The 26,681-nt window shown below is 43.3% G+C and overlaps 2 protein-coding genes across 2 annotated transcripts; both read right to left on the reverse strand.

Moving 5' to 3' along the window:
• Positions 1–26,681, reverse strand: Opn3 (opsin 3). Its single transcript, XM_051147945.1, is given in 5 exon segments — positions 1–554; positions 2,520–2,771; positions 3,089–3,408; positions 26,300–26,450; positions 26,452–26,681. Coding segments are annotated over 5 exon segments (1,203 nt in total). The 5' UTR covers positions 26,668–26,681; the 3' UTR covers positions 1–290.
• Positions 20,291–22,511, reverse strand: Chml (CHM like Rab escort protein). Its single transcript, XM_051147944.1, has one exon. The coding sequence runs from the start codon at positions 22,329–22,331 to the stop codon at positions 20,466–20,468; it is 1,866 nt and encodes a 621-aa protein (XP_051003901.1). The 5' UTR covers positions 22,332–22,511; the 3' UTR covers positions 20,291–20,465.

Raw genomic sequence — 26,681 nt, forward strand, 5'->3', positions numbered from 1 at the left:
ATTATGTGCTTTGGCAAATATGGTCATTCAAATGGTAAATCCTGGCATAGTAGACGATGGTGCCAGATGCTCACCTTGTGCCACCAGGAGTTTCTCATGTTATAAAGCACCCATTGAATTAAAATAATTTGTCTTGCTCAGTTACTTCTTGAAGACAGACAACATATGGGCAATTTGGATTTCCTTCAGGGCCACAGAGGTTCCATTGCTGTTTCACTAAATGGGGACCCTGGGGCCGTCCTTACAGTAAATGGTGCATGGCAGCTGACACAAGACTCCATCTTCTGTTCTTATAAAGGACGAACTTGGATTACATCGGCCTTGGAATGGTTGGTTCTGTCACTGTCGTCGACTGATAGGGATTCATCACTGGTGATGATAAAAATGATGGAAGAGGAGTTGAAGGTCACTTTCTTTTTTGGCCTGTCCCCATCCTTCTGTGACATCACAATGGGACGGATCTGCATTGCACTCTCAGATGTTGGTAGGTCTTTAGCAGGCCGCTGGCATCTCAGCAGTCGGAAGCATAGGAGCTGCAGAAGGGACCTCCGAAACTGCAGAGAAAAAGAAATAATAAAAAAACAAAACAACAACAAAAAAAATGGAACAATAAAGTCAGCTATAAAGTCACTACCTGGTCATTAGTTTGAAGTAAAATCCAAGACAACTAGTTGAGATTTTAATTTGGGTTCTCTCTCTCCCCCCGTCCCCCCCTCTCTCCCTCTCTCCTCTTTTTTTTTTTTTTTTTCTCTTCTCTTCTCTCTCCCTTCTCATACATGTGTGTGCCTGTGCCTGTGCCTATGCCAGTGGAGGACAAGGCCAATCCCAGGTGTCACATACCTTGTCTATTGGACCTGAGGGTTACTTTTAGGCTAAGCTGGCTGGCTGGCCAGTGAGTCCCCAGTGACCAATACATTCCCATCTTTCTCTGTGATGGAATGCTAACACACACATACCACCACACCTGGCTCTTCATGTGCATGCTGGAGAGAACTCAGGTCCTGGTGCTTGCCATCTCCTCAGCACCCCCACTCCTGCCTGCTGCCACCTTTCTTCATTAGATGGCACGGGGTGAAGTTATACAGTGATGCTAAGATCGACCTAGGTCTCCTCATTGACTTTTAGGTCTTTTGTTTGCTGTAATTCCTATTAACTAGATTCAAATAAATATTCTAATCCTTTGTGGTCTCTGTGCTTTCACTGTACCTTCTCTGAGGTCAGCTTTCCCTGTGGCTTTAAGGAATTCAGACTTTAAATACTCAGTGAGCAGCCCTTGAGTGACAGCCACTGGGGCTGAGATCTTCAGATATGACTCAGGACTCACACTAGACTAGGAGTTCTGTGCTTCTCAGACCCCCTCAGGTTTTTCTCTCTGCTCATCCCCTTCTACAAGAGTCGGGGTGGTCAAGGTTCGACTATAGGGGCGTCCCAACGGGCAGGAGATGTTTACTCTGAGGAAACACCTTGTCACAATGAGTGCACTACCTGCAGCCTCTGGCCGCATGCAAATGTTGCTTCATTGTCAACGTGCTGAGATTCTGAAGCTGTTTGCTAAGTACTGAGCCTGCCACCACCAACAGAGCAGATAAGTGGGAAGTTAATTTGTTTGCCTTTTGTTTAAAATAAAACAAAAGCTTAATGCCTGGGCTTTCCCAGTTCGGGAAACATCAATAAGGCGATACATTGATTTCTGGGTTCTTTAGTGGCTCCGCCAGCTATATGAAGGTCACATTTAGCTTATATTAATATTTTAAGAAACAATTTGATTATGTATTCACCAAACCACTACTTTACAAGTCAAGCTTAGCACTCAACATGAATTGCTCTAAGAGTTATGTAAAGCGGCACACATTTCCTTGCCTTCAGCTCCTTATGAATAGAACTACTGTCCTACCTGTTGTCAGTTCATTGCATTTTTTTAGGATTATTGTTTAAAGTGTGTTGTCAGGAATTGAAGCCATCAGTACCACTGGAGAGCTTGTTAGAAATGCAGACTCTCAGGAACCCAGACATTGTAAATCAGAATATGCACTTTGCACTTTTAAAAGGTATTTTTTTCTTTGAAAATCTTTTTTTTTCTTCTTGAATATTTGCCTTTTTATTTCTTAAAATATTTTTATTTCATTGTTTATGTAGTGTGTGTGTGTGCGTGCGTGCGTGCGTGTGCGTGTGCGTGTGCGTGTGCGTGTGTGTGTGTGTGTGTGTGTGTGTACACATTTGTGTTGATACCTGTAGAGGCCAGAAGAGGGCATTGGTCCCCTGGAGCCAGAGCTGCAGGCAGTTGTGAACCAGCTAAAAGGGGTGCTGGGATTCAAATTCTAGTCGGATAGAAGAATAGCAGGCACCCTTAGCCTACGCTCTCCCTAGCATGCTTATACAAAATTCTTGACTCGGGGAGGATGCTGTTTCCTTATACTTGTTCCTTTATCCTTGACACTGTTCTAAGTTGTCAGACCTCATCAAATCTATTTCTACTTGTTCCCCAGGGTGAAAACTTAGCCCTTAATTCCAGCGCTTACCTTTCTGATCATGAAGATGTAGATAACGGGGTTGTACACAGTGCTTGATTTAGCAAAGAGATAAGAAACAATGGAGACTGTTGGAGTGACCAGGTGTCCGTAGCCATTAACCACCAGGAAGCGAGTCACTATGTAAGGCATCCAGCAGGTGAGGAAGATACAGGCCATCAGAAAGCACATTTTGGCCACTTTCTTTTCATATCTTAAAATCTTGATCACTTGAATTGTCTGAAGATCTTCAACACAGCGAAGCTGCAGGAAGTGAAAAAAGGATGGGACTGAAACTGATCTTTTATCTCTTTAACTTTGGGGAGTGCTGTAGCATACGGGTGGGTGTCATCCATCTGCCTTTTCCTTGTTTCTTTCGGCTTTACGGAGTGGTGTACAGAGAGCAAATGTCATCCCTCACTGATGTACTTAGGGGACGACTCATGGTGCAAAGTTCTACCAGACACTGAGTCCAGTACGGTCTTTCAACTCTGGGTAACTAGGAAGAGTCTGACTCTTTTCACATCAAGTGATAGATGTGGGCATGGTTTGGGGAGGGACGCCTGTAGCCTTCAACTCACCATTCGAACAGAATACAGGATATGGCCATAGCAGTGGGCTATAATGCCCATGGGCACCACCAGGCAGCCAAGAAACGAGAAGAGCACAAAAGAGGAGTCGTTGGCATCCTTGGATCTCCAGTCCACAGTACAGCCCAGTCCATGCACATCTAGGATGTACCTATTCCAGCCCAGGAGAGGTGCTCCTGCCCATGCCAAGGAGTAGAGCCAGATATAGGTAATGGCCCTCCAGGCCCAGGAAAAATTGATCACTCTGGCATGCACCACACGGATATAACGTTCGTAGGCCAGCACAGTGAGAGTGGTAATGGAAACAAACCCTGTAAGAAAAGGAAGAAAAGTAAAGTATGGAGCAGGGTGGAGCTACAGGAAAACCACATGTTCCACCAAAAATACTGTACAGAGAATCTGAGGTCAATGGGCACTCTGGGAACATAAAGAGATCCAGAGTGGTAACAAGTCAGGCTCCCCAGGAAAATCAATCAGGAAACCTATTTAGCTATAAAAAAAAAAAATGCAGAATAATAACAGCATGTGGATTGTAGAACAAACATCAAAGCCCCCAAATCAGGCCACACTTTGTGCAGTGCAGCCCCTGCACCCAGTTCTCCCTAAGAGAAAGTGCAGAAAGAACCAGGCATTCATCCCCTGACTCTGCTTCTCAGCCAGCCGTGGCATGAGGACCTGCTAGGACAGAGGTGCTCTTTTCCCTCACATACCACACTATGATGTTCGGAACCATCTAAAACCACGAGGCTAAAAAAAAAAGCCCTTTTCCCGTTTACTGTTTTGCCAAGTGTTTTGTCACAGCAACACTTCTAGAAGTAAGTGATGCAGCCTACAAGCAGACATGGAGAAGAAGAGCTTCCAGTAATGCACCATGCATGGCTACAGCTCCAAGTTGCAAGGGGCAGCTCTCACAGGGAAGGAAAACAGGCTGGTCTTCCAAGAAGCAGCCTGAAGGTGTTGGGGGCCCTGTGAAGAGTTCTGAGGGCCAGCCCCAGCCCTCTTGCTACCTTGCTGCATAGCTTCCAGAGAGTAGGACAATCTCTCTATAGCTCAGATTTTTGTTTTCATAAAACTGAAGATCCATTCACTATAAAATTCTGTGATTAAAAAGATGTGAATTGAAGAGACACTTGGCTTAAGGATTGGCAAAATTGTTAATATTCATTTGAATCATGTGTTTTGTATGTGAAAAGGCGGAGGGGCAGCATTAATCCCAGTGTTTGATACATATGACATTAGTAAGAATTGTTGAATAAATAACTGAACGTTTACTAATTTCTGACCCAAAGAAATCTGGCTTCTAGAATACAGTGTGAGAAAACAGCACTTCGGAGAGCAAATGGGACACCTCAATTCATGTTATAGTAAGAGATTCTGAGGGTTAAATTGGATGTGTTGTTTCAGAAATCTAACTTCAGTCTATTAAAACTTTATGCCAAGAATGAGATATGCTTTAATTATTTTCCTAGAAAGACATTTAGAAGCCTAGTTAATGACATAATAAGTTGATGTTAAAAACATAATTGACTCTACAGAGTTTACAAATATTATTATCAAATATAATGGTATTTAATTTTATGATTAACTTCAAATGTTAAATTTTGACCTTTAATTTGTCATTAATTTACATTGGATATGATTTAGTTCTTCACAGGCAAGAAAATTTAGTGCAAAGAATTTCACTGTTGTAAATTAACAAGCCTCAACATATTTTAGAGATGAATAAATTGATTTTTATGGGTCAGGCAACATGCTTGCATACTAAGTGGCTACAGGCATATGATTATGTTCTTGTGTAATCATTCATTTGGCTATTAGTCATTACTGTCTGTCTCCATCCATGTCAATCACGGTGCCAGAAGGTAGGCGTAATGTCCCGTAGACGAGAACAGTGCCTCATAGAACCTCAAGTCCAATGGCAAGTCTGAGAAAATGCTCAACCAGTAACTAAGTGAAGTGCAATAAACTCAAAGGTGGGGAATAACACAAGGCCAGGAGAGGGAGGGGACAGAGGGCAGCCTGCTGACTCACTGGGGGAGGGGCCCGAGCAAGGCCCACCTGTCTCAGATCCTCCTGGGTAAATCATGTGGATAAATGAACAGTAGCTGTAGTCTGGCTGGTCTTCCCGGGTTACCCATTTGAAATGAGCTAAGCTTCAGCCCCCTGGCGACATATTAGCAAAAAATATTTCCCATATTAGCAAACAATATTTCCCATGGGCTGGGAAGATGGATCAGGTAGTAGAATGTCTGCCAAGCGAGCATGAGGACCTGAGTGCGACTCCTAGGACGTACATTAAAATACAGGCAGGGTGGCACATGGAGACAGGCGTGGATTCCTGGAGCTTGCAAGCTAACCAGCATAGCCGACTCTGTGACTCCAGGCCAATGAGAGACCCTGCCTCACAAAACAAAATAGACAGCAGAGCCAACAGTGGATGTTGACCTCTGACCTACACATATGTACATGCGTACACACCTGAACACATGCATCCTCTCACACACAGATTACATGCTTTATTCTACTTAGTTCCTAGAGCCTTCCCCAGCAAGACGAGAGTGAACAGGCTGTCGTGTCTCTGCTTTCCAGCCATGTCAGCAGGCCATCAGGTCTTGAGTCTCATTATTTCATGGAGGACATACATCAAGAACATTATGAAATGTGGAAGAAGTGGCCACTAACAAAACAGGTGCCCGCTATGCATCGGGCTTCATGACAATCACTCTATGTACAGTGTGTCATTCTTTTGGGGGCAAATTTTTGTGGCTCAGAAGAGCTACGGAGCCCTGTGGGTGGCAGAAACTATTTTCAGAAGCCAATTCTGACCTCACATCTATTGTTTTCTCCTTAATATCAGGTGCTTCTCTCATGTATGCTATAAGGAAAGGGGACTATGATGAGGGGAAGAAGGGAGCCCAGTATGAGTGGGGAAGGCCAAGAGATGGTGAGGGAGGGGAAAGAATACGATCACAAAGCACAATCATTTATATATATAAAAAAGCTGGAACAATTAATTCCCTTAAGGGAACCTGTATTTTACCAACAACATTCTATTTGAAGGCCCCCTGCTGATTAAACCAAAACAAACCTCATGATTTTGCCTTCACACCACATACTGCCAGAAGAGGGCAACTTCTCCATCCCCCACCCCCTACAGGTGATCTTAGGGTAAAGCTGTGTTGATAAGGTGCAGGAAGCAACTATTTTGGGGCTCATTGGATCTGGGAAGACTTAGAGGTGTGGGGTCCTTCTCCTCTGGGTGCCCAGGTATTCCTGTAAAAGCAAGGCTAACTCACATGCAGCTGGTGTGGGCAACAAGAGAGGATGGAGCCATTGCATGTTAGGCTACGGCACAATAGCAAGCTAGAACAAGAGCTCTCCTGGTGGGCTGCATTGTGGGGGTGACCTCACAAAGACATAGCTGAAATGGGTCATGAAAAGGCACACATGCCAGGTATTTCTCCCTGGAAAAGAAACTTCTACAAATCCAAAGTGAGCTCCTTAGGACTCTGGTTTGAGAGCCTGGACTGAGCCAGGTCCTGGAAGAGAAAGGTGGCAGGACCACACTGTCCTCTACATCCAATGCCTGCAGATGGTTCTCAGCAGGGACCCCAAAGGCTGATTCCATTTTACAGACCAGCTTTTGGCTCCGTGTTGGGTGCAAACAGCAGCTGGATAACTGCACCTATTTTATATGTAGACACCACCTGCTAATGATAAGCTCCTGCCCAGCATTGCCCATAAGAAAACTGACTGATAAGTAGTATTCCAAAAAGTAAAGGGGTGCAACCTGTAAACTGTAAACTGTAGGCTGGGAACACGAGCACGTGGGTTTACTAAAACACCAGAAAAATCAGACCCAACAACTTATTAAACACACCAGATTGCCGGGTGTGGTGGCAGCTCTCTGTGAGTTCGAGGACCACCTGGTCTACAAAGTGAGTCCAGGACAGCTAAGGCTACACAAGGAAACTGTCCCACCCACCCCCCAAAACAAACAAAAACATCACCCTCGACTAGACCCTGCACAGAGGACATAGATAGCACTGTGAGGGCAACACTGACCTGTCATTGGAGAATCCATCAAGGGATGGAGAGGCAGAGAATACCTGTCTATGGTGCCTTGGTCCAGCTGGGTTTCCCACTGCTTGGCACTGGCTTACTCAAATTGCTGTCTGTCTGTCCTTAGACTGGTTTTAAGTGCACACACAGTAAGACAACCCAGGTCCTCTGAGTGGACTTTTAGGGGAAATTGCCCATTTGCCATCTGATGCCTATATAGGAACTGGTGTATTGAACTCAGGTAATCAGACTTGGTAGCAAGTGCTTTTATCTGCTGAACCATCTGACTGACGTTCAATAATAATTTGCAATGTTTTCATTTCCTTTGTATTTTCATCCATGTTTAAAATTATCCTGTGTTGTATAATCCTAGAAGCTTCCTTCTTCCTCTCTGGCACCCCACAGACTGACTTTTAATTGGGAAGGGGAAGGAACAGGCCTCTGTAAAGTGGGAGACGGGTGACAGTGTGCCTTAGGGACTGGAAGCAGATCACCAGGGAAGAATGCAAAGAGAAATGGAGAACTGAGAGCCAGGTACTTGGAAGCAAGCTCAGGGCAGCCACTGGAAGGGTCTGTGTACCCTTCGACTCTGAAGACAGCGCTGTACACAGTCCACTCACAGGGGTGCTGCTCACGCATGCCAACATGGGAAGGAGACAGCTGTGCGAACAATTGCAGTCATTAGACAGGAGCTCAAACAGCTGGGACCTGGCGAGGGCAAGGGAGGCAGGGCTCCCCCAGCCCGGGACCACTGGGATGGGCTGTAAGAGACGTGGCTTTGCATTGATAAATATGAAGAGTTTAGGGAGTCGATGAAAACGTGGACAGGAAACAGACAAAGCTGAGGGCTGGGGAGCTGTGTAAGTAAAGCGCTGACTGTGCAGGTGTCAGGACCTGAGCGCTCATCCCTACAACCAACATAAAAGTGGGTGCAGACACACAGTCTGTAGTCCCAGCACTTCCATAGTGAGATCAGAGGCGTAGACAAGAGAACCCTGGAAGCTGACAGGCCAGCTAGCTTGGCATAGGGAATGGTGAACAGGAGACCCTGTCTCAGAGGTGCAAGGCAAGGACTTACCCATCAGGTTGTCCTGTGGTACGTGTGCACCCATACTCGCTCAAAAGAACACACAGACACATACACAAACACAAACACAGGCATACCCCACACACGCACAAAAATTAAAAATCTGAGATGCAAGAGGCATTCAAAGGGAAATTCTCTGTTTGAGTCAAACAGTTCTTTGAGATACAACTTGATCATGCACTCATTTATAGCATTTACCAACAAACATACAATATGCACACAGCACACTAGGTGCCGTGCTGGGCAATAAGATAAAATCATACAAAGTAGTTGTAGAACAATGCGATAAATTCTATAATAAAGGAATGTGCTTGAGGGCATAGTCCTATATTAAATTCCAGCTTATTTTCATAATCATCCATTTGACCCCAAGACAATTAACATATCTAGTTTAAAAAAAATCGTGTTTCAGTGTGTGTGTGTGTGTGTGTGTGTGTGTGTGTGTGTGTGTGTGTGTGTGTGTGTGTTGATGCTTCATTTAGAATGGGAATGAACTTGATGAGATGGCAGTTTTTGTACACACGAGGGTAAAATTGCTTCAGGTTGCAGAGTGAGCAGAAAGCACCGACTTTCAATACATGGAGTCAAATGCCTGAGAACAACGTTATTTCCTACTTCCGCCACTAGATGGTCACATAAAGTAACCTATTTCTAGACCCGTTACCTAGACTGGATAACAACTTTGTAAAGAGAACGCTAGAGCAGCACTGCCTGCCTCATGGGCCAGACGTGTGTATCTGTTAGAAGAGCTGGTGTGGTAAGGCCCATCACTAGGTAGCACCCACCCACTTGAAGAAAAGCGGAGGGAGAAATTCCTTACTACAGTGGGAAGGGGAGTATCCACCTCAAGACAGTGGGAAACAGGGAAAGGGGCGGAGCCTGTGGATCCTACCCATGAAGAGGTGCGGCTGATCTCCGCTTATCTGCATACTGCAACGGAAACTAAGCCATCTGAAGGCTGCTTCATAAAAACGCTACTTCGTTCTTTCTGTGGGAGACGTAAACAAAACGCGCTACCTATTATATCAAAGGGTTAAGTAGAACAGCAACCCATTAAAATTTTAAAAGCAGCCACTTGGCAGAAATGTAAAAATTCCGCCAGAGTCAGCACTTCTTTTGACGTCAAGGTCGCACTCCGTGCTTAAAGCTGCATCCTGCCTGAGCAGCTGTGTCGCTTTTAAATTAGCCAATGTGAGGTGGAGATCTGACCACTCGGAAGAAGGCATAGGAACTCTTTGTTAGGATTAAAAGTCCTGTGAGATCCTGGCTAGGTGTGCTTGCTCCTTGAGTAAGCACCCATCTGCAGAGGTAAAACTGTTTACCTTGCAGAAAACAATCTGGTTCATGTGAACATTTTATTGAGACTCCAGTCCTGTTTCTTACAGTTAGTAGCCTCTACTCATATCCGAACACTAATGAATAGAGGTGCATTTAATGTTTGAAAACACATGATTATTTTAAGCAAGGTGAACAATTCTTTGACACTTTGTTTACAATGTCTATTGGGGAAGCTTCCTCCACTCCTTCACTAATTGTTAATTAGCTAATTTTAACCCACCGACACTGGGGCCGTGGGTTACTTAAGAGTGTGTCAGGTATGGTGCTGAGCAGCCTGTTGTACAGTTTCATTTCATCCTCTCAACACTATGACATGTGTAGAGAGTACTCTTACCACTGCTGTTAAACTGAGCCAACGTTCAAACCCCACAGCTTACTTCCAAAGCCCGAGCTCAGGAATCAGCAGCATTTTCCTGCAAGTGACGTAGGCTTTTCAAAAGGGAGGTGCAGCCTGCTCTGCGGACTGCACATACTTCGCCTCTGTGTCAGGTCATTTCGTAAGCTCAGTGTTTCCCAAGCCATTGGAACGACCACTTGCCATTTAAACAATGAAGGCAGACAGCTTTCCAAAACACTGATATGACAGCTGTTTTATGGCTTACCTCATTTACTTAAAAAAAAAATGTTCTAATGGATGATCTCTTCTTTCAAATCTACTTCCTGTCCTTGCTCAGAGTCCATTTTCAACTATGTCTTCTGAAACACAAATCTTTCTAGGTAGTACACAAGATCCAGTTCCAAAATTAAAAACTAAAAAAGCACATCATAAAAGTTAGAACTCTTTAAAATGTGTTTAAAGTATCATGCCAAAAAAAAAAAAAAAAAAAAAAAAAAAAAAAAGAAAACCTACTTCAGGAGCTGTAGAGATGGCTCCTGGTGAAGAGTCCCTGTTGCGGAGGACTCAGGTTTGGTTCCCAGCACCCACTTTGTGGCTCGCAACTCCTGCTCCAGATGTACCTCTGAGAACACCAGGTATACAATGGTACTTATGCATATATGTAGGCAAAAATTCATCCAAATAAAATAAAACACTTTATTAAAGAAACACTGTTTCATGTAAGTGCCTTAAAGAGATAGATTGTTCACTACCAAGAAGAAACAGCCACTCTATGCCCGTAGGTAGTGATTTGTAACAATACGGCGCCGTTATTGAGTCCCCAGGGGTCACTCAGCCAGGCAGTGTCCATGCTTTGCTCTATAGCTCTCTTCACAGTTCCAACATCTGCTGCTGTTTCCGGTCTTGTTCATGCTGCCCCTCACTAGGATTGCCTGTGGTTTTGTCCGTTAAATATGGTAATTTCTTAAATGACTGGGGATAAGTAATTGTTGATGCAGCTGGTAAAGCATGGGGTGTGGATGTCCTAGACACCCTGTGGTGGCTTGGAAGATACTCCATGATTCCTCTTTCCATGATCTCATCCTATTATTTAGGTCTTCTGATACCAGCTCTCATTGGTCTCTGACTCCTTTGACTTCCAGCTTAGCTCTCTGTCTTTCTATAGCTCCCCTTGGACAGACTCTCCAGTTTTTGACTATTTACCTTGACCCAGCCTTGATAGTCTTTTAGCTCTTCCTCCTCTGGCTAATGCCTGCAACTGTAGCTGAGGAAAACAGATGCATTAGAACCCACTCTGGGCTTAATTCCTGCTTGCCAGAGGACACTGGACTCAAGGTGGGCAACGTGCTGAATGGAGCAGTCTGTGGTCACAGGATCTTGCTTGAATGAAAAACCCAGATCATCTGGCTGCTGACCCAGGGCCTTTTCTGGATTGTTTTCCTAGAAAGATTTGCCCAAAGCAAGCTGGCTGTGATCAAAGGGTAAGTTTGAGGTCCTTTTAAATCCATGAAAATAAATCTACTTATGAATGATTTCTGGAATACTGCTAGGGTGGCCTTCCTAGTGCAATGAATCTAGTTTCTAAGTATATTCTAGCATGCTAGATTCATAACTAAGCACCAAGGGAGAAAAAATCTCAGATATCCCAAAAGAACAATTAAAAATATTTAGGAAGCCTTAAGGTGTAGCTCAGTGGTAGGGCCCTAGCCTAGCATGTGCCTAGCATCACAAAAAGAAGCCGAAAGCATAAGAGACCCAGAGAAGTGCCTTATTATATTTCCATTCAGCACTTTATAATTTACAAATTTCTCAAAACAGCCAGGTTGTACAGCAGATGGTAGCAACGCTATTTTAAGTGATGTTTCTATTATGATGTTATAATTCAACTAGAGAGTGCAATCAGCCTGAGGGACCAGGCCTTTTTCTAAGAATGAAGAACAGAAGTGTGTGTGTGTGTGTGTGTGTGTGTGTGTGTGTGTGTGTGTGTGTGTAATTAATCAACTAGAACCTATAAGCTACCCAGGATCATAAAAGGAGAATGGAGAGATAAGAAGCCTGTGGGATGTGTTAAAGGAAGACATTGATACATAGGCTAGGAAGTAAAGCACAGGAACAAAACGTCTAGTGCTTAAAGCACTAATTTATCAGGTGTCTGTACCGGAAGTTTAAGGTGAAATTCATTTTGGTGACCAGGGTGGGGACTTGGGATAGGCAAGAAAATAATTTCCTCAGTCCTAGTCACATTGAGTCCCCAGACTCAAAAGAAGAAAGACAAAGAGAAAAAAATGAAGGCCAAGGAGGGAGCTGTATAATTGTTTGGTCCAAGGGCACAAAGCAAGGCTAGATGACGTCAGAGCAAGGCTGGTTCCACAACTACTCAAGCTGTCAAGCTTCTCTTGCTCACTGCCAAGGGAAGATTTGTCTTTCCTTTTCCATGAACAACACGAGCCCTCTAGGTCAGGACAGCAGCCCTTTCCTTAACAAGAACAGGGCTTCCACCCCTCAGCCCTGCGGCTAGCCAATGTGACTCTCCCAGGAGTCTGTCTCAAATGCTGATTCCAATGCTCAGGCCATGGAAACTTGAATTGAGTGTAAAATGGTTCCTATGGTAAGTTTGACTGACTTTCAGATCAACTAACCCAAGTTGGTCTGGATAAATGTCAAATCCCCCTTAGTGTAATCTCATGTTTTTTGTTTGTTTTGTTGTCATTCATTTTCCAAGGTTTCTACCACAGGCCTATTCATTAGGCAGATACCCAATGGTACAGAATCTTTCTGCATCACCCCTACACCAGAATTCAGAACAGACAACCTTTAACTGTGCCATCTGCTCCCAACCATCTCCATACCCAATTTTTCTATTCAAGCCCCTGAATTTTTTCCGCCACAGTCCTCACCACCTACAGCAGAGCAATGGCACCACTATGTCCCTTTGTTGGACAGCAGCAGATGTTGGAACTGTGAGGAGAGCTATAGAGCAAAGCATGGACACTGCCTGGCTGAGTGACTCCTGGGGACTCAATACGGCACATCATCAGTTGTTTTCTTTTCTCATTGGGTCATATTATCTTGCATACCTCTGGATTTTGATGGGGGCGGCTTTTTCATCCTAAGAATCTTTATACAACTTAAAAAATGAATGTGTATTTTTTGGTAGAGAGAACACATATACATGTGTGCACATATACACTATCTATCATCTATCTATCTGGACATATAGCTATCATCTATCATGGAGGGGAGGTGGGTGAGCACAGTGCTGTCATGTATGATGCAGCTCAGTGACACGGTACAAAAACCATGTGACCTAGGTAGAAATCCTGAGTACAACGGGCTAACATGAGGCACAGAGAAACGGGGTTCCCAGTGAACATTCAGGGTATTCATGTGTTCCGAGCTCCTCAATCTTGGCAGCACTGACATTTGTGCTAAGGAACTCCCTGTTGAGAGGAAGCTGCCTTGAGCATCTGATGAGATCAACACCCATACCTCAGACTCACGTGTTGGTAGCATCCCTTCCCCATTTTGACAACAAAGACTCCCAACATTCCCTATTGCCTCCTGGAGGCCAGGTGCTTGGTTTGAGAACCACTGTCCTAATGTTAGAAAATTAATATAAAATATTAATGGAACATCCTAAACAATTAAAGTTTGTACCATTTTGAAATGGTCTTATTGGTTCATTCTAGGCTGATTCTAAAATAGGAAAAGTCATACTAATTGCCTAAAAGCAAGGCATTCTGTGAAGGCATAAAGAATTCTTCCTTATGATGGCTAAGGTTTGAGATTTATTCAAAAGATTCAACCATAAGATTAAATATGATGCTAGCTTACAAAGAATATTCTAACTTGGTTCAAAATAGTAGTAAATATGAGATGAATAAAGGAACAAGTGTATTTCAAAAGACAGAGGACTTAAGGGCTTTAATTATATGGCATACAGCAAAAGCAAATGAAGTGGGATGTGGTGGTACACACATATGAGCTCAGAACTTGGGAGGTGGAGGGTCACAAGTTCAAGATTATCCTTAGCTTCCCAGCAAGTTCAAGGTCAGCTTAGGCTCAAAGAACCAAAACCATGTAATACCCTGGTGTGAAACCTCTCATGCAGATGTCTAAGAATTATTACCCACAAACTATATAATGTTTGGAGATGCTATGTCCTCCTGACTGAACTACGAACACCTACCTTCCTGACACTTTGTCAGTCATACTCCTGCCATTCTTCCTCTTGTCTCTGCACGTAGTTGCAAGGAAGAGTTTAAAGGATTAGATATATGTTTGGCAATGGTAAATGCTAAATTCACAGGACAGCAGTGGGGATAATTTATGTACAGCTCTTGAGAGCAATAGCAGCATAAAGACAGTACCCATGTGAGCATATTAACTTCCCTGATCCATCTGCTCTAATTGCACAAATTTTAATTCATAGGCTGTTTGTTAGAAAGTTCTCAGAGACACCACTCTTCAGGTTGTGATTTATGTGTTTTGCACATGCATGTGAAACAATCTACTCTACTCAGACACAGGACAAGCAGAACCACAGCATCTTAAGAGATACTGGTGCATCTAAATACTAACTGGGTGTCCAGGCAAATCACTTACATCCCAGGACTCACTGTAAAATGGGTATAAACTTGCCCTTCCTTGCCTTATAGTGGTACCCTGAGGAAACTAGTCAGTGCTCTATCCACGCTGTAGTAAACTGTCCCAGTGTCCATGAAATAGCCAAGTCACCCATGATATGCATGGGCACATCTTACACAAAGCTGCAGATATTCGTCCCCCTGCTAAAACATGAATATATTCTTTCATTGGTCAAAAAGAAAGGAAGACCTCATTCTAATAAAGGTTAATAAAAGGAGTTGGGGATGTGGCTCAGTTGGAGAACGCTTGTCTAGCATGCATGACACCCTGGGTTGTCTCCAGTACCCCCAAATTAGGTGTGGTGGCACACACATGCAATCTCAGCAGAGGCAGAAGGATCAGAAGTTCTTGGTCATATTCAACAAGTTCAGTAACAGCCTGGATATATGATATCTTGTCTCAAAAACCAAACAAAACCAGTACTAAAAGTTAAAAAGATGGGTGAGATGACCCAGTGGATAAGGACCCTGCTGACAAGCCCAAGGACCTGATGCCAATGCCTGCAAACTTTGTAGTGGTAGGACAGCCAGACAGTTGCCCTCTGACCTCCACAAGTGCACTGTAGCAGGCCCCACTCCAAATAAATAATGCAAATTAAAACAGAGTATGGGCACAAATGAAATGGGACTTTGACTAGAGCCACCACAAAGGCAAATGAAACTGATCCTCAACAGAGCATTATTTTTGGTACACTTAACCCTTCACAGTCTGCCTCTGCCATCCGTTGTTTATGCTCACCTCCCCCAGCACTCAGGGCCTGGTGCTGTGGCCTCAGTCTCTTGCACTTCCTCTTCTCCAGGCAGGACCCAAAGCTGCTGAATGTTAGATGGAAGAAACCTCAGCAACTGCTCACTGACCCAGCTTTTAGTCTGTGAGCAGCCTGTTTCCAACCATGCAACTCAAAGCTTTGGTACCCTCATAAAAAAAAAAAATGCTGTGGGGGTGGGGGGGGGGGAAGGTTGAATGTTCTTACAAACTGTCAATCTAAAAAGAAAAATCTTACAAAACAAAACTGGGAGAAAATGTCATGTATCAAAAGTAAGAGGGTTGTTTTCATTTTTCACACTAAGGGCAAGGGTGGTGGGCAGAAAATGTCACAAATGCTTGTTAATGGGAAGGCCACCTTACCTTAGGGCTAGCATTCCAGCAGGCTTCTCAGGTAGAGACCATGTCCTGTGTCCTATTTCTTTCGCATTTTTAATCCCTAAACTGACTGATGGCAACTCAGGCACGGTAGGTGTTTGGCTGATGACTGTTGAGTTAAATCACTTTGGATCGCTCAGGCAGACTGAAGAGAGTACTGGCCTATGTCCACAGTCCCTGAGTGTATCCTTGGCAACAGACTCCCTGCAAAACCACTCAGTGGATACCTGTGAACCAGCTTCATCTCCGCAGCTCTCAGACCTAAAGTCTCCACAGTAATGTATGACTTTAGATTTGGATTACTATGCAATTCTCATTCTCTAGCTCCTGAGACAGGATGTCTGCATAGCCCAGGATGGCTTGTTATGTAGTCCAGGCTGGCCTCAGACTTAACAGCAATTCCCTTACCTCAGTCCCCCAAGCTTTGGAATTACAGGTGTGTGCCGTCATGCTGGGCCTTGGAAGATCTTCACACTGGCAAACTGGACTGCATCTACTATTTCTATAATTATTTCTTAAAAAGTCAGACAACTGAGAAAAGACACAAAGGTAAAAGTCCATCTCCACCAAAAGTTTCTTTTTACAAAGTCCTGCAAAGACTTGTAGCCACCCATCTTTGGAGATTAAGTTTTAACAGTTAGAAATTTATTACTATTATTTTTAATGTAAAGGAGAATTTACATGTTTCCAAGAAATCAGTATTTTTTAATCAATTAAGCAAACCACTTCACCAGTTAATCTTTTATTCTTATTGTGCACATTAATATTTTACAGAATTAAAAAGATCAAGTATTCACCTGCAATTACATGCCTTCTGATTCCGTCCAGTGTAGAGACCTAAGTTTTTACACAAATGTAACCAGCACACAATAATTTCTGGTGTAAACTAACATCTTTTCTGATTCTGAAACATGTTTACACATAATTTTAACACATGCCATTTAACTCTCTGTAAGCTTACAATGGCATCAACAATACACCAAAATGTATTCATTTCTTAGTCAGCCGGCTCTTTAAAACATATTTTTAGAAGTGGCTTTATTGATTTGCTTGTTCATTCTGAGTATTTTCCTGGGCATGTGCTACTCAAAGGGATACAAAAAGTATCTGCTATACAGGTCTGGTTAATCTGCTAAGTAGTTCTTCAAAATGATCACAAACACAGGATGCCACTGTGGGGACTCATGCCAACTAGTAGGAACTCAGTCAACATTGCTTTAATCTCTATTTTAATGCACATTAATTTGAGGATCAAAGAAATTATGTTTACTTTTTTCTCATTTGCTATCTATCACTTAATACTCTGCACAAGAGGAGCAGAAAACCTACAGAATTTTCACCCACTTAAAAAATAACAACAACAAACAAGCCAGGCGGTAGTGGTGTCTTTAATCCCAGCACTCAGAAGGAAGAAGCAGGCAGATCTCTGAGTTCAAGGCCAGCCTGGTCTGCAGAGTGAGTTCCAGGACAGAGAGGGCTACAGAGAAAAGTCCTGTCTCACAAAAAAACCAAACCAAGCCAATCAAACAAAAACGCAATAACCAATGCAATAGAAATAATTTTTTTATTCTATCTTCTCTCCTTGTTTTGGTTTGGTTTTCATTTTAATTTTAGTTGCTCTACCTCGTCAGTGTTCACTACCAGAACATTCCTCAGCACCTTACTGGGGTAAAAATTGTAGTCATTTCTTTTATGCTTAACAGTTTCATTAACAAATAAACATTATTGGATGAAAAATGGTGCTGGTATTTATTGCGTACTGATCCAGTCTTCCTCAGAGAAGCTTCTAAGAACGTCTTTCTAGGCAACTGATTAGTCCTAATGTCTTGAACTCAGCACCACAGAACATCTAGATAGGTCGCCCAGTATCATGTCTTAAGGACTTGAAAGGCAAAGCCCTATAGTTTCTCCTCTATAACTGAAGGCATCCTTCCCTGCTTACTTTTTTGGATAATTTACTACAGTTCTCTCAAATTACACAAAACATAAGCTTCGCATCACAAACAATATCGTAATAAACACCACTTATATACAAATGTCATATGCTGGCATATGCTGACAATAATTCTGTTACATATTATTTCTATGTTATTGATGGTAAGTGGAAGCTAAAAGTGATCGCCTTGGGAGCAGACAACTAGTAATAAATGTTGTGAGGTCTCCTCCCTGTGTTTATAGCATTTCCTCCAAGCTGAGATAGCTCTCATGGGACTATACTCACATTTTAAATTTAGCTCCTCCATTAAACCTTCTAGTTAAGTATCTTTCTTAAATTACTCTAATATAGCTACATAACATTCTAAAGATGCTCATATAAATAGCAATGGGTTTTAAAATTCTATCACTGTTAGATTCTAGAAATGAGATTTCAAAAAACTATGTATTTATCTTGGAACTTGTGAAATTATCTTGTTTGTAGTATATTTATGTGATAATATAGGTTTAGTAAGTTATAAAGCCATGGAAATAGAATATATTTGCACTGTTTTCTTTCTGCGTCTTGGCATTTTTATTCTAGTGGCAATTCTTTTTTTCCAGCATATATAGGTAAAAATAGCAACAAGGCCTTTCATTTCTGTTTGAGAAATGTTTTCATAATATACATTTGAGTTAAGTTTTAAGTAGTTGCTTATCATATTATGAAAAGCCTACAAAATCAGTAGCACACATAACTTAATCAGATGTGACTTTCTAGTTAGTGCAGTTAATATTAAGGGTTCTTACCCTGTGTTCTGTTCATGCAGATATACGGCTACTCTACTGGATACAAGCCTTCTAATCCCAAGTCACTGTAAGCAGTTGTTTCTGTTTGTTCTTATCTATTTTGCCAGCATTTTACTTTGCAGCTCTCACCAACCCAGAATGAGAGGCTTTGTTTGACTTTTAGAATGGAGCCCTAACTGAGTCAAAACGTAACTGGGGAAAAGCAGCATTATGACTTTATTTCTTAAACACCTGAAAACTACCAACAAGCCCATTCTAACTTGATAGAAAATTAGATAATGCCCCTTATATTTTTAAATGCTTTCCATTGGTTCGTCTCACTTCCACCTTATTGTTTTGTGATGATTTAAAGCAATATATTCACTTCCTTATTTAAAAAATGCTTTGGCCTAGTCTAATCATTATTTCTACTACATTCAGCTCTGTCTCTCGTAACCTGTGTTTATCTTTTACACCTATGCCTCTTTTTAATGTCTCTTGAGTAGATTGTGGTTCTGACAGACTTTACAGAGTGGGTTTGAATCTCTCTCACTGCCATTTTACCTAGCTTAGAATTGTTATTCTCTTAGCTGTTATTTTAGGTCATTTCTGCTAGATTTAAACCTTAAGATCTACCCAAGTTTATCACTTTACTATATTAAGAAGCCAACACTAGGACCAATTGATGGCTTTCTACTCTTAGCATGCCGCCCTTCATTTAAATGTCTTGCCTTGCTTCCCTCACTGAAGAGCAGTAAGAGCCTATTCAGACCACATTTTACTAACACACTATGCCTCGTCTCACAGTACAGAGGGCTTTCAGTGCTGGGGTACAGCAGGCAGGTGGCTCTGGAGGGGAAACATCCCATTCTCGCTAACAGTCACGTCCTCTGTCAGTTCTCGATGCTTATTTAAGTAGTACAGCCAACCAGGTGGCATGCTTCACCCTGAGCAGCCTGGATGAGGACATCTATCTGTAAGTTTAAAGCCATCTATAGTCCCACATTAAGAAGCACCACTGTTCTTCCTGGGGAATTAATTCCTTTCTGGAAATTTTTAAACATTTATCCTAGAGTACCCTTTTCTGGGGTTAATTTATTAATTTATGTTAGCCTGAGTTGGGGGTTCTTTTAAGTGTTGTCAGCTCTATAGAAATTATCTGAATAAACACTGTTCCTTTGGTTTTCTTTATAATGTTCTTTTTTGGGGGGTGGGGGGAAGTTGTTGTGTTTTGAAATGAGTCTCAATACTGTAGCCCAGACTGGCCTGGACTTTATAGCAATCCTGTCTCAGCCTCCTGAATGACAGGATTACATGAGTGTGCCACCATGCACAGACTGCAATGTATCCCTTAACTATGAGCTTCTCCGATTACTAATTTTGTAAAGTAGAAGGCTAGGGTAGTCAAGCAGGTGAATTCACATGTATCAATCCCAAGACACAGGATCATGCTAAGCTTCTGACAGACAGTTGTATCTTATCACATGGCTCTTGTATTAGCTGTTACTTCTACTACTGGCTCCAAGTGTTCATGTTTTATATAAAAATGCAGCTTATGACTTAAGTGTTCCTATATGCATCTGGGATGGCAGCCACAGTAGTAGCTGCATCAGTAGCTAAAATTGTCATTGGGCATTAATGTTGTGTAGACAATGATAAAATCTAAACGCTGGAGCGAGTGCAATACAACCTTAAGGTAAGCAAAAGTGTTAACACAGGACCCAGAAGTAAAATAAAGTGAATGACATTCAAAGACCCTGGATTCCTGGAGCCAATTCTGAAACAACAGAGCTAGTCACCAACAAATCAGTTGCTGACAGGTTAGCAGAGCTATCCAAGGACCGGTGTCTCGGTGTTGAAAACCCATGACCAGCACTTAGTAGAGAGATGGCGTCTGTCTCTCAGATGACAGTATTTTGAGGCCAGGATGAAGGCGTTTGCAGTCTGCTTGTTTTTGTGTTGAAGGTGTTCTGGGCTTTACAAGTTCTTCCTGCCCTTGAGGTGTCTAGCTTGGTGGTAAGTGCACTACTGACTCTGGGAGTGTCTGCTCGCTAACCCTCAGCTTCAAAGATAATGTCTTCCGGATTTGGCGGAGGAGGGCAGAACTCTTCACTGGGAAAGAGCTCCTGGAACAGTGCTTCCGCTTGCTTGACTGCATGCTCGTTCCCCAGCCCAGAGTCAGGCCCAGAGCAGATGTACACATTGGAAGGTAGGCCACAGTATGCACTTCGGTTCACTCCTGAGGAATCTCTCATGTTAAAATAAAGAGCCCACAAGAGTCTTGGTTTTCTGAGTTCTTCTCCGTCTGCTTCTGCTTCTGCAAAGGGAACGAATAACTGCTTCACCACTGGTTCCAAGTCTTCTCTGGCTGTTTTTGAGGAGAAACAGGTCAGGTGGACCAGATAGCTGTCCTTCATGCAAGTCATGGTTGATGAACATAATTCCATGACCCGAATGGAACCAGTTCCTGGCTCTAGAGGAGGCACTATCAGAATGGAAATCTGCTGGTCTGAATCCGTCTTCAGGATGGACTGATCTGTGATGAGCACAGCCCTCGAGATCTGCTTATATTGCACGTTTGAACATGTTTCCTTAGAGAGGTAACTGTCCTCCACAATAAAATAGCTGGCACTTATTCTCTGACCAAGGTGGTCTATGATCCCCTTACATCTTCCAGAGCCTCTGTCAACTACAAGGCATTGCACTTGATGGCGAAGGCAATAGACTCCACCAAAAACCGCACACATCCTGCAGAAACACTGGGGAATTTCTCCTTGGCCATATAAAGGAAATATAAAGGGGGTGTTGCCAAACCGCCCAAGACACTGAAGGAAGTTTTTCGTTGCTTTAAGGCCATCTAATGTAGTACAGGACGATTCTGATGTCATTGCAATTGAGTGTAGTATAAAATGTTGAAGGTTGGGTGTTAATTTTTTGGTTTTTAAGTACTCAGAAAAGGAACGCTGTGTGAAATCTTGGCATTCGTCAGAATGTTGCTCGTAGTCTAAACAGAATGTAAGAAATTTCATTAGCATTCTCTTTTCAACCATAGTGAGCTCTTTACTATTAAAGACATCTGCTCTGGAGCAAGGCACCTGCTCTACCTTCCCTTCCCGAAATGCCAGGATCCTAGTGACATTCTTAAATTCTGCATAACGACTAACATTGGATTTGATTAGCAGATCAATCAGCGACCCTTGAGAATACAGCAGCTTCGACACCAAGTCAATATTAAATCTCCGGCTCTCCTTCACCATTTGAGGGTAAGTGATCCTACTTCTCTTTGGTAGCTCAAGGTTGTCTTCTACAACAAGTGCATGTTCATCTTTGTCTCCATCCGAAGCTGCCCGGGCACCGGGTTCATCTCCACAGCACTGCCCTTTCTCCAGTGATTCCTCTGCATCAGCCTGGGGTAGCAAAAGCTCTCCATCACTTCTCTCTGTGTGTCTAGAAGGCACTTCATAGCTTGTAAAGTACGTTGAGTGCCTTTCTTTGGACAAGCCTGCAGAATCCAGAGAGTCGGCCAGGGTACCAGATGCCTCTGGGGAGGGACTTTTCTGCAGAGCATCGGTCTCTTGTATGCTGTCCTCCAACTCCTGGCTGGCGTAACAGAAGACTTCTATATGCTGAATAGTCTCATCCTTCTTGCGAAGAGCAATGGCTTCTTCTGTTTCATGGATCAGGTCTTGCCACGCAGCGGCCATGCCTTCCTCACCATTGCGGCTCTGTTGATAGTCCTTCAGCCAGGAGAGTAAACCTGTAAAGCTAAAACTCGCCCAGTTCCCTCCGTAGTAACTTCTTGAGTCAACATGCAGGACTCGCTGTCCGCCTCTTGAACATGCAGCTGCCAAGATGGACTCAGGCAAGCCTGTCCCTATTACAACCACATCAAACTCCGTGGGAAGCTTGTCTGCCATGCTAGGCGCCGAAGCTTCAGGTCACAGCTGAGGAAAGAACTCCGTAAGGATCTAGGTTGAAGGCTCCTCTGTGGTACTTAGGCTATAATAAAAATCTCTACTTGTAATGTTCTTTCAGAAACACTGAGCTGGTTAAGTCCTAAGCTGTTTGACTGTTACAATTTTTAAACATTAAAAAAAAAAAAAATAGAAAGTCAGTAGCACGGAACACATGACAGAGTACATGGAATCATGCCTGAGAATACTCAAATGGATGTGTCCTTTTCATTCCTGCATTTCACTTTAGCGGTAAATGTTACCATGCATCACATATGCATTTGTGACTGGAACTCTTCTCTGAAAGAAGAAAATTCAAGAAAAGAACACAATTGTAAATAATGTAAAAGCAACTTCATGCAACAGCAAATCCAATCCACTGGAGCCTGGCTTGTTAACGTGGATACAAACCTCTACCCAAAGCAACTCACTAAATGTTTTCCAACAGTTCTTCTAAGTTCTTGAAAATGAACCAAAGACATTTTATATACCCTCCCTCGAAGTCAGGCAATACTGGTGTGAGGCACAGATACAATATCGCCCCAAAATAAAAAATAATTCATATTATACAATTATTTTATTTTTAATAAAATATTTGGGCAATGCCATGAGCTTAGACTAAAAGATATATGTGGCTTTACTGTCTTTATGGAAGCATGCTATGTGTCGTGATCATACCAACATAGTGAGGAAGATGCTACGGCCGGAAAAGTCTGTAACAGCAGAACAGCTGCATAGACGATTTTTATGTCCTTACCTACCCTAAAGATCCTGCAGTAGACACCCAAGACACTCAGCTATTACAAAAGAATTCAATAACTAGTATATGAAAGAGCAGGTAGGCATGAGGGAACACAGTTGTATGACATTTCCTATACCAAAGTACATGTATAAGTTAAAAGAGAAAGTTCCTGGCTTCCTGTATTAAGATATTTTAACATAAGTAATATCTATTCATAACATCTAAATATGGAAATGTTTGCATTTCGTCAGACTGTCTCTGAAACCGTGAATATCTTTCTAAGTATGTTATTTTCATTTCTAAAGAAGTAATGAAAAAAGATTCTTCTGTTCCCTTCCACCGCAATGCTGGCTATACATCCCTCGTGATGCTAGCTGTCCCCCTTGGACATACTCACCTGGAGATCTGCAGGCTAACACACACACCCCACTGCCAGCCTTTTGATGGCTCATCGCGCACAGCAGCAGTGCGCGTTCTTTGGTTACTCTACTTTTCACTACCGTTAAATCTGCTGACATGTAGATGCAGGTGCAAGTGAGACAATGGTTATTCTGAAACTCACAAAAATACGCCCTTCCACTGGGATTTAGATGACTTTTACTAGGTCACTGGCCTGACGTGTCAGTTTAACTGCTACAGTGATCCTAACAAGCCCAGCTGGTAGAAACCTCTGACCAAGATTATCAGGGATTGTACTTATTTTTAGCCCTCTCTGCAATGCCAGGACCAGAGCCTAGAATGAAGCAATTGCCTGGTGCATATATATACAAGAATATGTGAATTACTTACTCGTGCTTCCAGCAGAGTATAAAGAGGAACACAGAACCTATGAAGATGTCTAAAGTGTAAACATGCGTGTATTTCCATCAGGCATAGAGCAAGGCTGAAGGGGCAGCGAGGGGGGCGCAGACAGGCTATAAGCACTAAACGTAGGTACTTTCTAACCTACAGATGTCAAAGGAGTCTCCAAAACCACAAAGCAAATGGGATAGATGACCCTAAGCACAGAAAGCTCAAGAGTGGATAACAAGATGGGGAAACTGGCAGCCTGGGAGAGACTCAGGAAAGCCCAGACAGTGAGGTAGCCATAGGGCCCCACTCTTGTACTATCAGATGAAAGCTCTGGAGCAAGTAGCTAGCTACTTCCAGCATTTACAATTTTCCTCTCAGCTGTGCACAGTGGCTGTCATTCCAGCACTCAGGGAGGCAGATGCTGGCAGATTATGTGAGTTCAAGGCCAGCCTGATCATCTTGGGGATGAAAAGGGGAGGAGGGGTGTCTTTCCTTTCTCCAACCTTCACCCTACTCCGGAAGCATATTCCAGGAAAAGACATTCTCTTTGCTAAGAATGGTGTTAAGTTTTGCAGTGATCTCAATCTAGCAGTTACTAATTTCCAATCTCTAACCCCAGAAGATCTACCTTGGGTTTTAGGACGGGAATAATAAACGCCAAGATTCACAGCCCTAATAGATGCCCGGAGTTAAGGATCCCTCAGGTAAAATACCACACTGGGGTGGATGTTTCTAGCAGTCCTTCAAAAAAAAAAAAATCTCTTCTGATGCTGAAGGACCCCAGCAGGAGTGCTGAAGGGGAAGAAAGGGGGGAGAGGTGTGGGAAGCCAGGGCTGGCAGAGCAAGAGGTGGAGGAACAGGGTGGGTGCTGCAAACCCTTATGAGAAAAACTCGACCTATGCTGCTTCTCTCACTCCCAGGTGGAGACACTGAACACCACAGCACAGAAAAGTCCTTCTCAGGAAAAAAAAAAAAAAAAAAAAAAAAAAGACTTGACGTCTGCAAACAAAAACACCTGTCGCCTACACCAGGGATTCTGCAAGCTTGGCCAGTGGCACATCACCTTCTTTAAAGATTAATCCATCTAAAAAAAAAAAAAAAAAAAAAACCCTCCCAACAAACATTTTTAGTTAGGATAGTCACATAGTCAGCCCACATGACCTCTCATCCTCACAGCCTCTCCTCAAGGTTCAATAGTTTTGAATAAAGGAAATCCTTAGATTAGTGCTTATTAGAGGGCAGAGAAAAGGAAAGTATCAGAATTATCCATCAATCAATGAAGAAAATAAAAGCATAACTCCCAAATTTGTTTTCTTTTAAAACTTAAAAAAAAAAAATTATGGTAAATATTACAGAGATATTTTTCTCTAAGATCTGCCAAGAGAAAGGCAATAAGTAAATTATCAATGTGTTTTAAGGTTTGAAAAAATGGACTTAAGACTTAAGAAATATCCATTTCTATTTTAAATCTTTGTCCAAAAAAATTCTTAGGACACAGGCATGGACACACACACACACACACACACACACACACATACACACACACACACACACACACACACACACACACAGAGTCTTTCCTAGCCTTAGAATACTGGGTTAGTCAATCTCCAAGCTGTCAATTTTCAATATAAATCTTCAAGAAATCAACAAGTTCTTCTTTGACTGTACTGGCTGCCCAGCTAAATATTTATTCACACAAGTGAACTGGACTTCTCTGAGCCATTTGTAACCTCTGGTCTGATAGAACCTATGTAGAGGAAATACAATAAAAAAAAAAATCATACAGTCTCCTTCCCTATGAAGCATTCAACGGCTTATAATTGCTAACGAGTTAAAGCGGAATAAAACAAAACGTTATTTAGGATTCTACATGTCATTTTGAGAAACAAATACTAAATACGTGAATTGAATCTTTCCTTGTCCCCTCCTCCACTTTTCAGGAGCTGACTTTTTTTCTTGCATCTCTTGACTCTGCAGGCCCTCATTTCTTCCCTCTGTGTAAAGGCCACTGTGAAATGCCCAGCTGAGCTACAGTAGCAAGTAAAAACAGAGATGAGAGGACACAAGGTGGCCAGCAGCAGGGAGACTTTGGGAACTGCTGCAGAGGCATGGAGAGCTGGGGTTGATGACTGGCTGGGAGGAGAGAAAAGATGACCCCCGGAGGAGGGAAAGCGGGACTTGGGGGATGAAGACCACCAGGAAGGAAGAATTTCTGGGAGAAGGCAGGAGACAGGGTTGGGGATGAAGACCGAAGGAAGGGAGGTTCTCGGGGAAGAGAGCGGGAGTTGTGGGTGACGGCCAGCCATCAAGGAGGATCCCGGGGAGGACGGAGGCCCAGAGCTGATGTACCCAGGGAAAGTTCAGAGGCGAGGAGGGCGCGTCCCAGGCGACTCACCGAAGAGGCTGCCGCTAAACCCGTCCCACGCGCAGCCCACGGCGTCCCACACCCAGCCGTTCCGCAGGCACGACGCGAGGGTGAAAGTGACTCCGAACAGGGACACCAGCAGGTCGCCCAGGCTGAGGTTGACCAGGAAGAGGTGGGTGGGGCGTGCGCAGTCGCCGGAACTTGGAGTAGAGCAGCAGCACCAGCAGGTTGCCGCCGACGCCCAGCAGCGCGAGGCCGCCGAGCAGCAGCGCTAGGCGCTCGTACGCCGCGGGGCTGAAGAGAGGCGCGGGGCTCCGCGTGCCCGCCGGCGCTGCGGCCTCGGCGCCCGCCCCGTCCTCCCAGTAGCCCTGGCCGCCACTACGGTTCCCCGAGTACATGGCCCGACGCCGTA

This window comes from Acomys russatus, chromosome 6, assembly GCF_903995435.1.
Source record: "Acomys russatus chromosome 6, mAcoRus1.1, whole genome shotgun sequence".
Taxonomy (NCBI): Eukaryota; Metazoa; Chordata; class Mammalia; order Rodentia; family Muridae; genus Acomys; species Acomys russatus.